At 30.1% G+C, this 14978-nt stretch overlaps 1 protein-coding gene across 1 annotated transcript; it reads left to right on the forward strand.

The window, feature by feature from the left end:
- Positions 1 to 1064: 1064 nt before the first annotated feature.
- Positions 1065 to 14481, forward strand: LOC107164551 (uncharacterized). The gene is made up of 8 exons (XM_089224315.1): positions 1065 to 1831; positions 4424 to 4543; positions 5386 to 5452; positions 8473 to 8720; positions 11260 to 11421; positions 12794 to 12892; positions 13351 to 13432; positions 14013 to 14481. Exons 1-8 carry the CDS (start codon positions 1409 to 1411, stop codon positions 14063 to 14065), a joined length of 1254 nt encoding a protein of 417 aa, XP_089080441.1. The 5' UTR covers positions 1065 to 1408; the 3' UTR covers positions 14066 to 14481.
- The last annotated feature ends 497 nt before the right edge of the window (positions 14482 to 14978 follow it).

Here is a 14978-nt window from a genome sequence, read left to right on the forward strand (position 1 = left end):
CATTGAACATGACTAAGATTTTCGTATTAAAACTGTTTTCGTTGCTGTTGTTATACAAATGAGTCGAATTGTCAAGATGCTGCAACCAATTAAATCACTCGAAAGATGACTTCTTCAACTAACAAAATATAAACAGCGGACCATATTAATATCGATAATAGTACATCATATGTGTGTGTGCAGTGTGCAGTGTATACTCTATATATATTTATTATATATATTAATGTTACATCATATATATAGCTCTATAATAGGCGTCCCTTCGCGTTTTCCTTGCAACATTATTTCGCCGCTTAATTACAAAACGACGTATACCCTCAGACTTCGTCAATATCAAAATGCGAGAAGAAAGAGTCTGTAAAAAAAAAAAAAAAAAATAGAAAAAAAAACGATACGTGCACGTATGTAGTATAATATTAAAATATATTTATTTGTGGTCACCAAATGTACGCCGTCCCGTTTAATTGACATGTTGCGCGGTAGAGGAGGTATTATTATTAATTATTATGTACAGTATATACCATATAATATAGTTGTATAGCAGTAAAAAACGAAAAGGGGGACGACCATCGATGGCGTACACATGTTTGTGTACATACGGTATGGTAGCACTTGGCTTTTTTTTCAACACAATATTAAAACTTTTTCTACAGTCATTGTCGTCTTCTTCTGGTTATTCGCCGTAAACGCACACACACACTCACCCACACCCACACACATATACACACATACATATGCGCGAGCGCATACTTATATATAATAATAATAATAATAATAAAAATAATTAATAACATAATAATATTCGTCAACTATTATTATCCGATTGAAAGATGACAACGAAAAAAAAAAAATGAAAAATAAAGCGTTGAAAAAAAAAACAAACATGACGTCTAAAACGCGAGCTAAACACTCGGTAATGGCGACAGGGATCGAGGCGTTGTACACAAAGCCGGTGGACAAGGGGATGCGGAGGAGGTGAAAATCACGTGTGCCGACTCGGTGATTAATATACCAGAGGATTAAAAAAAGAAACGTCCCTTCGAACCTATGATGTGCTCTCCGAGGTGACGAGGAGCCAGTCTTGCACAGGACACGAGGACGAACGGGTTCATCGCACATCTTAGTCCGATATCAAATAGTACGCGCGGTACATATAAATCAAGATATTATATACTGTGTTATTGTGTTGTCATAATATTGGCGGTATATCGCGGCAGTAATCGATCAAAGTCAGCAATATTTAAGTCAGTGCGGTTAGTGGCAATTACTTTATATATAAAGCAAAATAAATACTCTGAAGGAAGTCCAAACCGTACGGTGGTGACTCTGAAAACCTTCCTTGTGGGTACATTTTTATTTCTATTTCATTCGCCGCGCAATTATTCAAAAGACCACCGAAAGAATCACGATGAAGATCGAAAACGACGCGGATCCTTACATGTGGTTTGCCGACTGTCTGGGACCCGAGCCGCAGGACTGGATGAAGGACGTGGGGCTGGATTGGTTTGACGAGGAATTGTTGGGCCGACCCGAATCGCCCGTGCCTTCAGCACCAGTGCCGCCACGACCCGCAGCTGCGGAAAACAGCGATGACCACCGGAGGTACCGCGGCGGTTACCCATCGTATACCATCGAGTCGTCTGCGTGGCTCATCCAACAACACCAACGGTCGACCGACTCCGGGGACGACAACGACGAAGACGACTCGTTGCCACCGCCCGTTTTGCCACCCATGATACCCGGCACCAGGAGTTTCTCCGACCAACTGCACAGGATACGGAAACCATACGCCTTAGGCTCACCACCATCAACCTCAGCTCCTGGATTATTGGTGAGACGTTTTCAAAATCGAATTAAATTATTATTATTATGTCTGTATATCCACACATGAGTGTTAATCGCAAAATACGGCTTTCCCTAGCTCCAGATCACATAGATTCACACATAATTTAAATTTAAAATGCATTTTTATGTTATCCGTTTCTGTTGCTTACCAAGTTTCGGATACCTAGCTGTGCACGAAACGTATGCGTTTCGATTAACAAATAAAAATATAAAGGACATTGAGACGGGCTCGATACGAAAGACTAAAATTAATAATATTTCATTATGAATATTGTGAAGTTGTGTGTTAAAAAAACTATTTAATTTTTATATGTTTTTTTTTTAATATTATGCTGTTATAACGTTAAAACTTTTGTTGACGAATAAGTAGTATTGGGAATTTATTTGAAAAGTTTCATCGTTACGTGCTTACTTATAACATAATATTATACATTGTAGGAGTGTATACACATCTATATACAATATGTATCCCTTCTACCTGTCTACATTTGCTTAAAATCGATTTAAGTTTTCTTCCAGTTTCGATATAGTCGTGTTACATATAAATATAGATTACTGTTTATTAGTTATTGAATTTTTCAATTACCTAGATTATGATGATTTATAATACTTTCACTATTTTTTATTTGTATTGTAATTATTGATGACCATTATTCCAAAAAAAAAAAACTAGATATTTTTATGATAATAATTTAATAGTTTTGTTTTAATAAAATTATATTTTTAAATATAAAAAGCAAAAATAAAATTATTCATAAATCGATTCTTTATTTATTTAAATATTAAAATATAAAAGAAAAATGCTATAAATTGCAATAAAAATATCGTGTTAATAAATTAGTTTCTATAGTCAGGCTATTAAATTTCAATCAAATCTATAGCGACAGGAAAATATTTAAAAAAAATAATTAACATTTATATTGCTAGAAAATACAAAATAAACTTAAAAATCAGTCGAAGATCATAAACAACTATTTTTTTTAAATTATAGTAGGATACATTGTTTTCACTTGTTAAAACGATTGTCTGCTTAATATGTTTTTTTTGGTATGTGTTATGTTGTACACAAATACTCCAACTTATTTTCATTATTTTATCCTACGCAAGCAATCAATATAAACTAAAAACAATGTAATAAACATAAACTTTTTCATCACTTAACATGATACACATAAAATATTCATAGCATATTATATACGAGTACGATATACATATCAAACAATTGTTTTTTGTTTTAGTCTTGTAGATCTAGTTCTTTTGTTGTAAAATAAATATAAAAAACAGAGTGCACTTATGTACATTTTGAGAGTTTTAAACAAATGATATGTCATGAGTTGAATTAGCTTTAAGCTAATACTTATCTGCAGTGGAGCAACTAGAACATATAATACCTATGTTGTGTGTGAGCCTGAGAGAGTTGTATAAGATAAATGAAAAACCTACTTGTGAAGAAATTCTCAAACTTATCTTATGATTTAAAATACAATATGATGCAATATATAGTATAGATACTTTTAAAAGTGTTGACAAGCCTGACCTTTTATAATTAATATTACCGATTGACAATGTATTCTTTAGTATGTTAACTGTTAAGTAATTGTCGATAAAAGGAGAGAATGCAGGTACAAAAAAAATATGAATAATACATCTGAATAAATTAGTGATGACGTCGATACTTAGTTTATTGATATCTTTTGTTCGCAACACTGTTTGGTTATAATACACATCTTTTCTATTTCTTTGGTTTATATGGAAATTGAAAGTTGTCTCAATATACTTTTCCCGTTATTGTTTCATTGATAATTCTTCATCCACTTTTTATAACAATATTTGTTTATCACTTTTCAAGATTAAACATCCGAAAAAGTATAAAACCATCAAATTGAATTGTAATTGGAGTACAGAATAATTATTGCTACTTGCTAATCATAATTATATCAAAATAAACGTATCAAAAAGCAAGATGATCTCTATTAGTTATTATACATTATTAGTCATAATATTTATATTAAGTACGTGATCACAATTTTTTAACTTTGACAAGTAATCATTTGCTATTTGCATTTAGCTACATTCTTTACACTGTAGAATAACTCTAAAACTATCGTGCTAAAAAGAAAATCGATTCTGATCCCAGCACGGTGTCTATAGTAATTAAATTTTTGGTTTAATATTTACGCATATAATTAATGTTCTCCTCCTCCTACCAACGATAGGTTTTTTTTCATCATAAGATTTATTTATGTAAAACTTTCTGTAAAAATCCGTACCGTTTTATATGAAACTTATAATAATTTCTATAATATCCATACGTGCGCGTAATGTCTCATCAACATATAGTATATAAATTTAAAATTTATAATTTATCGTTATAATGAGTAATGATATTTTGTTTGAAATAAGTATAATATTTTAAATAAAGTTTAACGAATATTTTTGTCAAAGATATATAAATTTACAAAATCAAAATAATTAGTCATTAGATAACAAACAATTTTTTTATTGGAAAAGCTAACTGTAGGCTTCATTTAAAACAAAATATTTCTCTTCTTATAACATAACATATGTGGTATTTCAGGAAGTCCAAGATTTTGATTCATTTGGACACACAATTATCGCCGACGATGAAGTTTGTTTTAACATACCATTTTTAATGAACGAACAGGATGATAAATCGTTACTCGCATCAGATAATCAGGTTTGTTTAAACATAAATACTTACATATAAATATTAATATGTATAATACTTGAATTTTAAATGTCTTAGTAATTATTAATTAGAAATTTGAAACATATTTTACATTCATTTTCTCATACATAAGTTCATTGTATTGTTATTATTTTTGAAAGGGGAGAAAGATTTAATAGAGAAATTTAATAGATTTAATGGCGAGATTAAAAGGAAGGGCTATAGGTTGAGAGGCCTAGCAATACAATGTCTATACTTAGATCAGAACTATAGGCAGTGTACAATAAAACTTAACCAGAGGGTGGCTATTTCAGAGTTGAGAATGCTAAGATGGACGTGTGGAGTAAGTAACTAGGGATGATAGAGTAATAAATAAATACATTGCAGGGGTAGTGTAATGTAGACATTTTATGAATTGTAGACAAAATTAAGGATTTAGGTGGTTTTATCACGTTATAATAAAGAGAGGTGACTCGAAGGCAACAAGACGAGTGACTACAGAGATACTATATTTTCGTTGAAGGAAATAGAGGGCGAAGTAAATCAAAAAAGATGGCATACGTGAAGGAGAGGGAATACAGGGATGTGTGAGACAAAGATGGCTGATCCCTGAAAATGTTCGGGAGCAAAGGGTAAATAAAAAGAAGAGCCACATAAATGTTATAGTAGGTAGTTATATTAGTAAATGAATTATAAACTGTAATGTGTTTCAATTACATCACTAATCTTATTTAATTTCTTATGCTACACATCTAGCTATCGCTGGGCAATGTGTTGTTATAATAATTATATTATATTATGTACTTATTACTTATTAGTTATTACATAATAATATTATAATTGTTATGAAGGTGGTGATGGCCAAAGACGATTGTGATGCCATAATGTTCGACACATTTTTGGAGCCACTTTACCAAGGTAAGACTATATGCATTTTATTCTAATCAAATTGAATTTCATTATAACTGTATTATAATTTTATTGTAACACTATGCGTACTATAAGTATTGACCTATGTTTTAAATTATAGTTAATATATGTATAGAACTCATCAACTATATAAAATAAATTATATAAGTAATTTGAATAATATATGTAGATTGCTATACTTATATGTTATATGAATCTCATTAGGTTCAAATACAAAATAAACAATTATTTTTGTTCTATAAAAATAATAAAACCCAACCATCAAATTTCTAAAAATTATGTGCTTTGAAATGTTTTGAGTGAGTTCAGCTCTTTCCGAAGATCAGAAATTCTGTATTGAATTATGACTTATGAGTTACCATTTGAATAATAAAATGGTATCTTAAAAATGTCCCTAAAATAATGAGTTAGCTTGGGTTATGCAGGGTTCAAATACAGCCTGATGGTTTAGTAATACTGAGCCACAGTATATTTACATGCTTTGCATAATAGAATATTGTTAACATTTTATTACTGGATTATTGGGCCATAAATAAAATTTTGATATATTTTAAAGGGACTTGAGATTAGGATACAGATATATAATTATATAATAATTCGGGAATATAAATAAATTATAATTATAATAATAAATACAATTCTTTTCAAGAATAAATATATAATATAGAACTAAAGAACTATAATATACAGTAAAATTATATTAATAGTCTCATAATCATTAATTATTTGTATTAGTCAAAAAACAATTTTTTAACTACCTAAGAATTAATGTTATATTGATTTTACAAAATCAAATGTAGTTTTTTCGTTTATTTAACTATTTCTCTAAGAATATATTTCTTACGAATCCAAGTCCATCTTCTGGTCTATATGACTTTGTTTCAAATTTAATACAATTAACAAATTCTTGTTCGTACTTCAAATAAATTAGTTATACAATTGTAGACATTGAGCTAATAGAATATCTGAATATGACAATAATAATTATCTTTTTAAAATTATTTGTAGTTTGAAATAAGTATAGTTAGGATGGAAAGTCGTTATTCTAAAATTTGGAGGACATCACTTTGCATTATTATAAATATAATGGCTCAATTACGAGATTTGACTTTTATAAATGTTATAAAATAGACAACTAGATATACACTAGCCCTATTTGAAAAAAGCTCATTTTGATCGAATAGCTGTAGTGTGCCCAAATAAACATACGATTTATATAAGTTTTGTAATTTATTCTCGTCAGAATCATAAATAAATGTTTTAATATAATTTTTAAATATTTCTCAATTAAATAATATAATATGTTTAAAAAAATCTACTCGGTGGTATAATATGAAACGATTTAGTCATTTTAATGAAAATTTGTGGCTCTCCTAATTTTAATGACTTGTACGGATGTCTTCTCCCCATCCGCAAACTTCATTCCGTGTGTCGATATGAAAAGAAAAAAAGATTATGCGGTACAAATGTCGGTTGTGTAAAATATATCCCAGCATATTAATAAAAATATGAGCTATTTGAACGCAAACATAATATTTTCGTAAACGTAGAAGAAAACAAACTATCGATTTCTTCTCTGGGAACTCGGCGTACGAGCGTGCGGTACTGAAACTCTATAACACGTAATGCTTCTATATTATGCGCGAGCCCCCTGTGTGCAGTGTACACTGTAGTACATGTACAACGTTGCACGTATACGCACAACTGGGAAAATGGGAACCTAGACGCGGAACTCGTGACCCAAATAATACCCCACGGTCGACAGTAGCGGGGTAGTTGACGGTGGATGAGATGGTCCCAGTGGGTACGAGGGATGGTATTGGTTATGATGCAGGGGCGAGTATCGGAGAAGGCGCCTTATGGTCGGTAGCGAGGGGGGGATAAAAGCTATATAGGTTTACGTATTTATATGCGCGTGTACTCCCTAGAAAACCCGGGCCAATTACGTGAGGGGTGGGCACATCAGCTAGTACATGAGGGGTGAATGCATCAGCAACGCTTGGGGTCTTTGACCCTCAGAGTGCTTTTCTGCGGTAACGATTGTTATTTTTTTTTCTATCGTCGGTCGCGGACGCACGCGATTCGCTGTCGTCGCTTTGCAGCACCGCTTTGATACGCTATCTATATAGACGCGCAGAGTATATATACATATAATGGCATATATATATATATATATATAACCAACCCCGTAACTATCCTTTTCCACCCCACTCCCCTGCACTACCATACATATACTGATATACTTACCCCTAGCAACTTCCATTCGAAGCCTTTTAAAAAGTTGTTCTATATGCACCACCCCTTCCCCTTTTCGACGAATAGCAAAATCGGTCCCTCACTGCGAACTCCGTTTAAATTCGTTTTACAAAAATAACATTTGCCCTCTGTATATGCATACACCACCAACACTCTTACACTTTGACCTTGAACGTTTTATGTGAGAAGTTAAGTACATTTTTTTTCACAAAAAACATTTTATCGGTCGATTATATTATATCCTTTCGAATAAAATTAGAAATTTAAAATGTTTCAAATGTTTCAAAGTGCTATAGCACTAAAAACTATAATAATAGGATAGGAACTAATAATATTATAAATGGTGGCCTGAAGATAACATCGATCCATAATATGCTTTCTAATGCGATCACTTCCCAAAATATCGATTTAAATAATAAAAAAAAATAGTATATTATTGTTTTTTTTTTTTTCAAATTGGAATACCTATTTAAAACAACTTTCCTGGAAAATGCGTAGATTTTGTGTAAAACGATTGTAGGCGTCTTAGCTGCAGACGAAAAAAAAAACACACTGTAGCGGTGGCGGTAAAGTGCTTTTGTCTTGGCGGTGCTGCTGTGGTGGAGGTAAAATGTGTCCAGCTTCATTTTGCCGGCACCGCCACCGCTGCAATGTGTGTGGACCTATGTTGTTACGATAATATCATAATACAATACAACACAATATTATACAGTGGGTTCATCATCGTCGTGGTTGATTTTTATTTTTTGCAGGCAATCCCTGCGACGGAGTGTTGGCGTGCGAATGGGAAGGGTGCACGGTAAAAGTCGATGGGCCAGGTCAAGAACCGCTGGTGCGGCACATCGAGAAACTACACGTGGACACCGCTCCCCGGGGCGCCTGCGCGCAGTACACGTGCCAGTGGCGGGGCTGCCCAAGGCGCGTGCGTCCGTTTAACGCCCGGTACAAGTTGCTCATACACATGCGAGTGCATTCGGGTGACAAGCCAAACAAATGCACGGTAAGCGCCTCCTACAAAATATGGTGATAATAACATACTATAATGTTGTGCAACACGATATTATAATGTACGGTACAATATATATTGTATACGAATATAAATTGCCATGATATTATCAGCTATACTACAATGCTATTTATTGTCGGGGATGGTAAATAATATTATATATGTCACATTATCATTGCGCAGTCCGAACGCAGCGTTACGCAATAATAATATGTACGAGCCCGTTTCTATTGAATTCGGTTTATTTCGGTCGGCGTACCTACTATATCGTCATCAGCCACCGTAGAACACACAAGAACAAATCATAATTATATTACACACGATTTTGCATGATGAGAGCTGATGTAAACGTATCATAAATTTATTATTAATACAAGGTATATTACTGTTGTATAATATCACTAATTTCGTTCTCTTCAGTGTCAAATGTTATGATCTTGGGACAATTTTTTCATATGAAAATAATCTGATAATTCGTATCGAGATTTCTTCCAAATTCTAGTTTCTATCGAATGATCAATATCGGTTTAATCTTAAATAAATCAATTAACTATTATTATTATTATTGCACGCACAGTAGCTTTTGGATATTATAATTGAAGACCTAATTCCGACAGAACCCGATAATGCAAGGCAGTTATAAGAAACGCCAAAAGTGCGATTAGTAACGAATATTACGATTTACGTATGGTTAAAATATAATCTTATTATTAGATATCATTTATTTTGTTTTTCAATCACAGAGTTCTCATATTATTTCTAACCCTTCTTTATCCATATTTTTATCATGTATACAACATTTGATATCTTAAAATATAGGATATAATCTAAAATTGATTGATTTGTTGGTGTTAGAAATGACCACTTCAACGTTCACCGAAATATCAGACATAAAAATCCTACTTTTGACCATACAGATAGGCTATTTAGGCAGGTTGACTGTACAATAGAATAACAGTAACAATAACTAAAACATAAAGTTGTGAATTGTTAATTTTACTAGCTCGAAAACGTTATGATGATCATATCACGTAATTTACTCTAACAACAATATTTTCGGTATGTATCTATATCGATATCGAAAACTATTAATGTATATAAACTGGTTCAAAACAAACAATTACCACATTATATTTTGAATTTTAAAGAAGTTTGAAAACAACGGCAGATTTAAAAATTTAAAATTCCTGTAGCATCCCCGCTGGTCGTTGTTGTGAATAATAATATTTTATCGATTTTACCGCCGACACCGTCGCTGGAAATATTGTAACAACGTGGCGGATATTGTTACACTGTTATTATTTACGATATTATATTATTATATCTATAACTATAAACGCTAATTTATATTATAAAAAAAGTCTATTAGATCAACGCGTTTGTGTACATCGAAATTTTAACGCGCCAAATGATATCGTCACAAGTCACAACAATAATAATAATTGTTGTACTAAACGTCATAGGGGCATGAAACGCGATCGACTTTATAATATACAACTTACACTCCTGATGAACCAACTTAGTACTTACACTGTAATGGTACTACCCACCGTTTTCCGTGCCATGACGCGAACTTAATATCATGTTATTATCATTTTGTCGTGTCTAATATTAGTAATAATAAATTATCTTTACATATTATCCTGCACCGCCACTCTCAGTGAAATGTTACGTAGGTATATTGTGTTATATATATATTATAGTAAGTACGCAGTATTCACCTCGCCGCCAAAGATGCATTTAATATCGAGTACACACGCACATAGACCGATGCTCTGTGTGTATGCACATTGCACAATAGTAATATATAATATTATTATACGATATTGTGCTAGGCGAATGGGTACCGCGTACAACACACGTAGATAAAAAATATGTGTATGATATTAAAAATATGTTATTATCATGTCAAATCGACGTGATCTGTGACTGCTATTTATGAGTATAGGGATATAATGCGTATTTCTTTTTTACGATCATGCGTTTCTCGGAGGAAAAAAATATCCGATATGGCTTTTTTTTACATAATCAACACTCTATGTACAATATTATTCGCATGTTTATTGAATGGCATCCGACCCGGTTACACAATGTGTGAACACTTTATATTATTATGATAATATTATCATCGTTGGTATGTTACCTATTACTATTATTTCATACACTTGACGTGTGTTATTGAAACGTCTTAAAAATCAAAATTAAATTGAATAATTGTCTTTAACTAATAAATAAATAAAAATGCAATTCATTATCTATATCTGTAATTCATATCACCTGAAAATGTTTCTTTGCTTCCATAGTAATGTCATTAAGTCTTGAAATCTATGTAATGTATAGTATAATTTATAATAATTATACAATTGTGGGCTTATTTTAGTATAACGCACGCTTAATAATGATCATAAATATTACATAGATTTAAAAATATATGCATATACAATGTACATCTATATAAAATATTATTTTTTAGTTTAAAAAAAAATTCGATTCTAGAAACTAATAAAAATATATAATTTGTATTTGCCAACAGTTTGCTGGCTGTCCAAAAGCATTCTCTAGATTAGAGAATTTAAAAATTCATCAGCGGTCACACACCGGTGAAAAACCATATTCGTGTCAATTTTTGGGTTGCTCAAAAGCATTTAGTAACAGTTCGGATAGAGCGAAACATCAGAGAACACATTTCGAACAGGTAATTTGTTATTATTAAATTTAAATAGTGATCATACCATTCATACATTTATAGGCAAGTGAAAAATGTTGATAATGGTATGAAATTAAAAGCATAATACATTATAGGTATTTTGACTATTTAAATTTAAAATAGAAATTGTTTTTGAAAATATTTTCATATTTATTACAAAAATAATTGTAGTTTAAAAATGATTGAGAATTTGTGTGAAATAAATTATTTTTGACCTTACGAATGTGAAGAAAACATTATTAAATACAATACATTATGTTAACGAATGAAACTTATATCAACAGTTATACGAGAGGAATATAAAATATAAATTAGATCGAAGTTATAAAACTTTCTCGAATGAAAGTCACGAACAATAAGAATAGCTTATTATTTTGAAGTCGTGATTTTTGTCGATTACTATTTTCTATATAATCAAGCTGAGCAATATAATTGTATAACAATGGCGAGTTATTGTATAAGTATAAACTATATACGCTCCAATAGAGATAAAATTCACCACCCACCGTTTTTATGATTCAGTATAATAATATAATAACTATCACATCCGAATGTGACATTATTGTATAGCTATATATTTACGATGTTAAAAAATATATAATTTTACGGAAAACAAAATGTAAAACAAAATATACACGTGTTACGACTATGAATACTAAAATAGTTTTGTTTTATTTTCAACGATTAAACTTTCACTAACATAGTCAGTCATCAGCTAATCACGTATCTACAATATTAGCATTATTATATTAAAACATTTGGATACATTAAAATATGTAACAATTTAAAAATATTTATTTATCATATAGTTAGTATTATTTTAAAATTGTACTGATCATTATAGTCATTAAAATAATATAGAATCATACTATTGGATCTATACAATTAAAAATAAAAATATTATAATGCATAATAATTAATATTAAATATATCATAATTTTATATACACGTATGCATATAAATTGCATATGTAGAATGCCGTCTATAAATTAAAATACTTACTATCTAAAACATGTTATTGGTCATAGTCACAACTATACTATGTCATAATAATGAGTTTTATTTATTTAAATATTTATTTTATTTTTAGCATCAGTTAAATTAATCATTTTAATTTTCATGTTATGAACCTAAATATGTTAGGTGTTATACAATTGTAATTGAATAATAATAATAATAATAATAAAAAGATTATGATTCAAATTTTCTCGGTTGAATATACGAAGAATCGTTTTACGAATAATTTGATTTTTGAGATCATAATTTGTTATTGACGTTAAAAATTCATGGAAAATTGAATCCGCAACTTTCCGCAACCACCTATTAAATGAGATTTTTAATACAATTTTATTATTTACAGAAACCATACGCCTGTACGGCAAGTGGATGTAACAAACGATACACTGATCCGAGTTCACTTCGAAAACATGTTAAAAACCATTCACCACAACCATCTACGGTGAGCTATATTTACTAAGTAAAGACGACTGAAATGAATAATAATTGTAGATATACCAGTGATGGATTTGAGGGGGGGGGGGGTGACATGGCGATTACCCCTCCCTAGAGAATTTTTGCTTAAACTATAGCGCCGTATGATAAAAAGAATATAAAATTCATAAGTCATAGCTATAACATTAAACTTATGAATAAATGGTACAAAAAAGGTATTTTTTTTAAATATGAAAATCGGAAATTTGTATTCGGTTACGTCTTTGTTATTACCTATCAATCTATGATGACAATTCGTTCCCTCCTCAAATGATATTCAGATCCGCTACTGAGATATACAATGTGAAATGTTTTGAACATTGTGAATTGTGATAGTTCATTAAAATTATAATGCATTTACGCTCAATACTATCGTTAGTGCTAATAAATAAATACTAATAATTATTTGTTATCGTTTTGTTGTAGAAACATTGGTCTAAAAATAATATTTTACCCAAACCTCAAATTCCATCGGAATTGGCCAGTCCAACAAATACTCAGATGATACGTAAGTTTTTTAAATAAGCTTAGAAACATAATCTTGGAAGATAATGTTGGACAACTTTACTTTATCAGCGTTTTACTTACATCAAAAAAACGTTTTCAAAATCAACCTTTTTTTAGGAAACTGTTTCTAGTTTGACGTTTTAGAGGTTTTGGTGTGTTAGTGTTGTAATTTCGAACTTTAAAAAAAAAAAATTAACTATAATAAACAATAATAAAATATGTAACGTCCGTGTTACTTTTCAAATTGATGAATTTTAGTGACAAAATTGACTATAATCTATTTTATTTTATATTTATTATTACTTTTTTTAATATTTAATTATTATTATAACTACCTACAACCTTTCAAATACTACCTAAAAAATATTTTAATTATTAATCATCTCAAAAACGTATGATGAGTAGTCCTCCAACAAGTTTTCATTATTGAGATTTTTCGCCTTTTAAAGCGTACACTTATACAAGGTAGAGCAGTAGAAAGGGAAGATGTCCGTCCTTATCTTCTAAGACTGTTTGCCAAAAAAATATCTGTTCCAAATTAATGAAACTATTATTTTTATTTTATATGTTTTATTTTTTAGGTTATCCCAATGAAAAACAGTTCAAAAACAAATTAGAAAAAACTCAATGGTAAAATGTATGTTGTAAAATGACATACTTTTTAGGTTTATGATGCCTGTGATCTTAGAAAAACTCTGCTCATGAATCGATAATAATTTGTTGTGATTATAGAGAATAAAAACTGTTTAAAATATTCTGTCTTAGGATGATTAAATTTAGAGACGCATTTTAAATTTTACTGTCTTATAATATTATAATTATAATCAATCTCATTTATTATAATTTTTTCTTATTATGTTTAATTAATATATTCTATACATTGATTGTTTGATCAGTTTTCTTAAAATTTTACGTACGTTTTTTTAATTTTTATTTATTATATTAAATTTGTTTTAGAAAATAATATTTTATACATGGAAAATAATAATAAGTTAAATATTGTGAAAAATGAAAATCATATTGAAATAAAATACTTTATTTTTGTTCATATTCCGTGTACGATGTAGTTGGCTATCATCATGAATATTTAAATTCAAATATTGTTAACCGAAAAAATTCATTCAATATTTGTGTTTATTATGTTTGTGTATTTTTTTTTTAAAAAAGTACATGAAAAAAATTGGGATTTAAAAAAAGGTAGGTTGTTTTATACGATGTACAACCAGAGCCGGTCAAAACTATTACATTTACAAGAAATAAACCAAATAATCGTATTATTTTATATTTGCTCAATTAGATTATAATGAGCTCAATTCTGCAGTTTCTCACTTGAGACAAGTAGGTTAACAAAAGGTAAAGACGAATAAGAGAAGAATAAAAGTTTTGAAAAGTACTAGAAAATCACTATTTAGAGTCAATAATAATAATTATTCGAAGTTCTTTAATTTTAAAAGTTCAATTTAACGTAAAATTAGGTGACTAAAATTTAAAGTTATAGTTTTTTGGAAAGGAAAATATTTAGTGGAATTTTTAATAATTTGATAGTC

The sequence above is a fragment of the Diuraphis noxia genome, unplaced genomic scaffold (genome assembly GCF_037042655.1).
Source record: "Diuraphis noxia isolate RWA-SAM2 unplaced genomic scaffold, SU_Dnox_SAM2 contig0003, whole genome shotgun sequence".
In the NCBI taxonomy this organism is placed as follows: Eukaryota; Metazoa; Arthropoda; class Insecta; order Hemiptera; family Aphididae; genus Diuraphis; species Diuraphis noxia.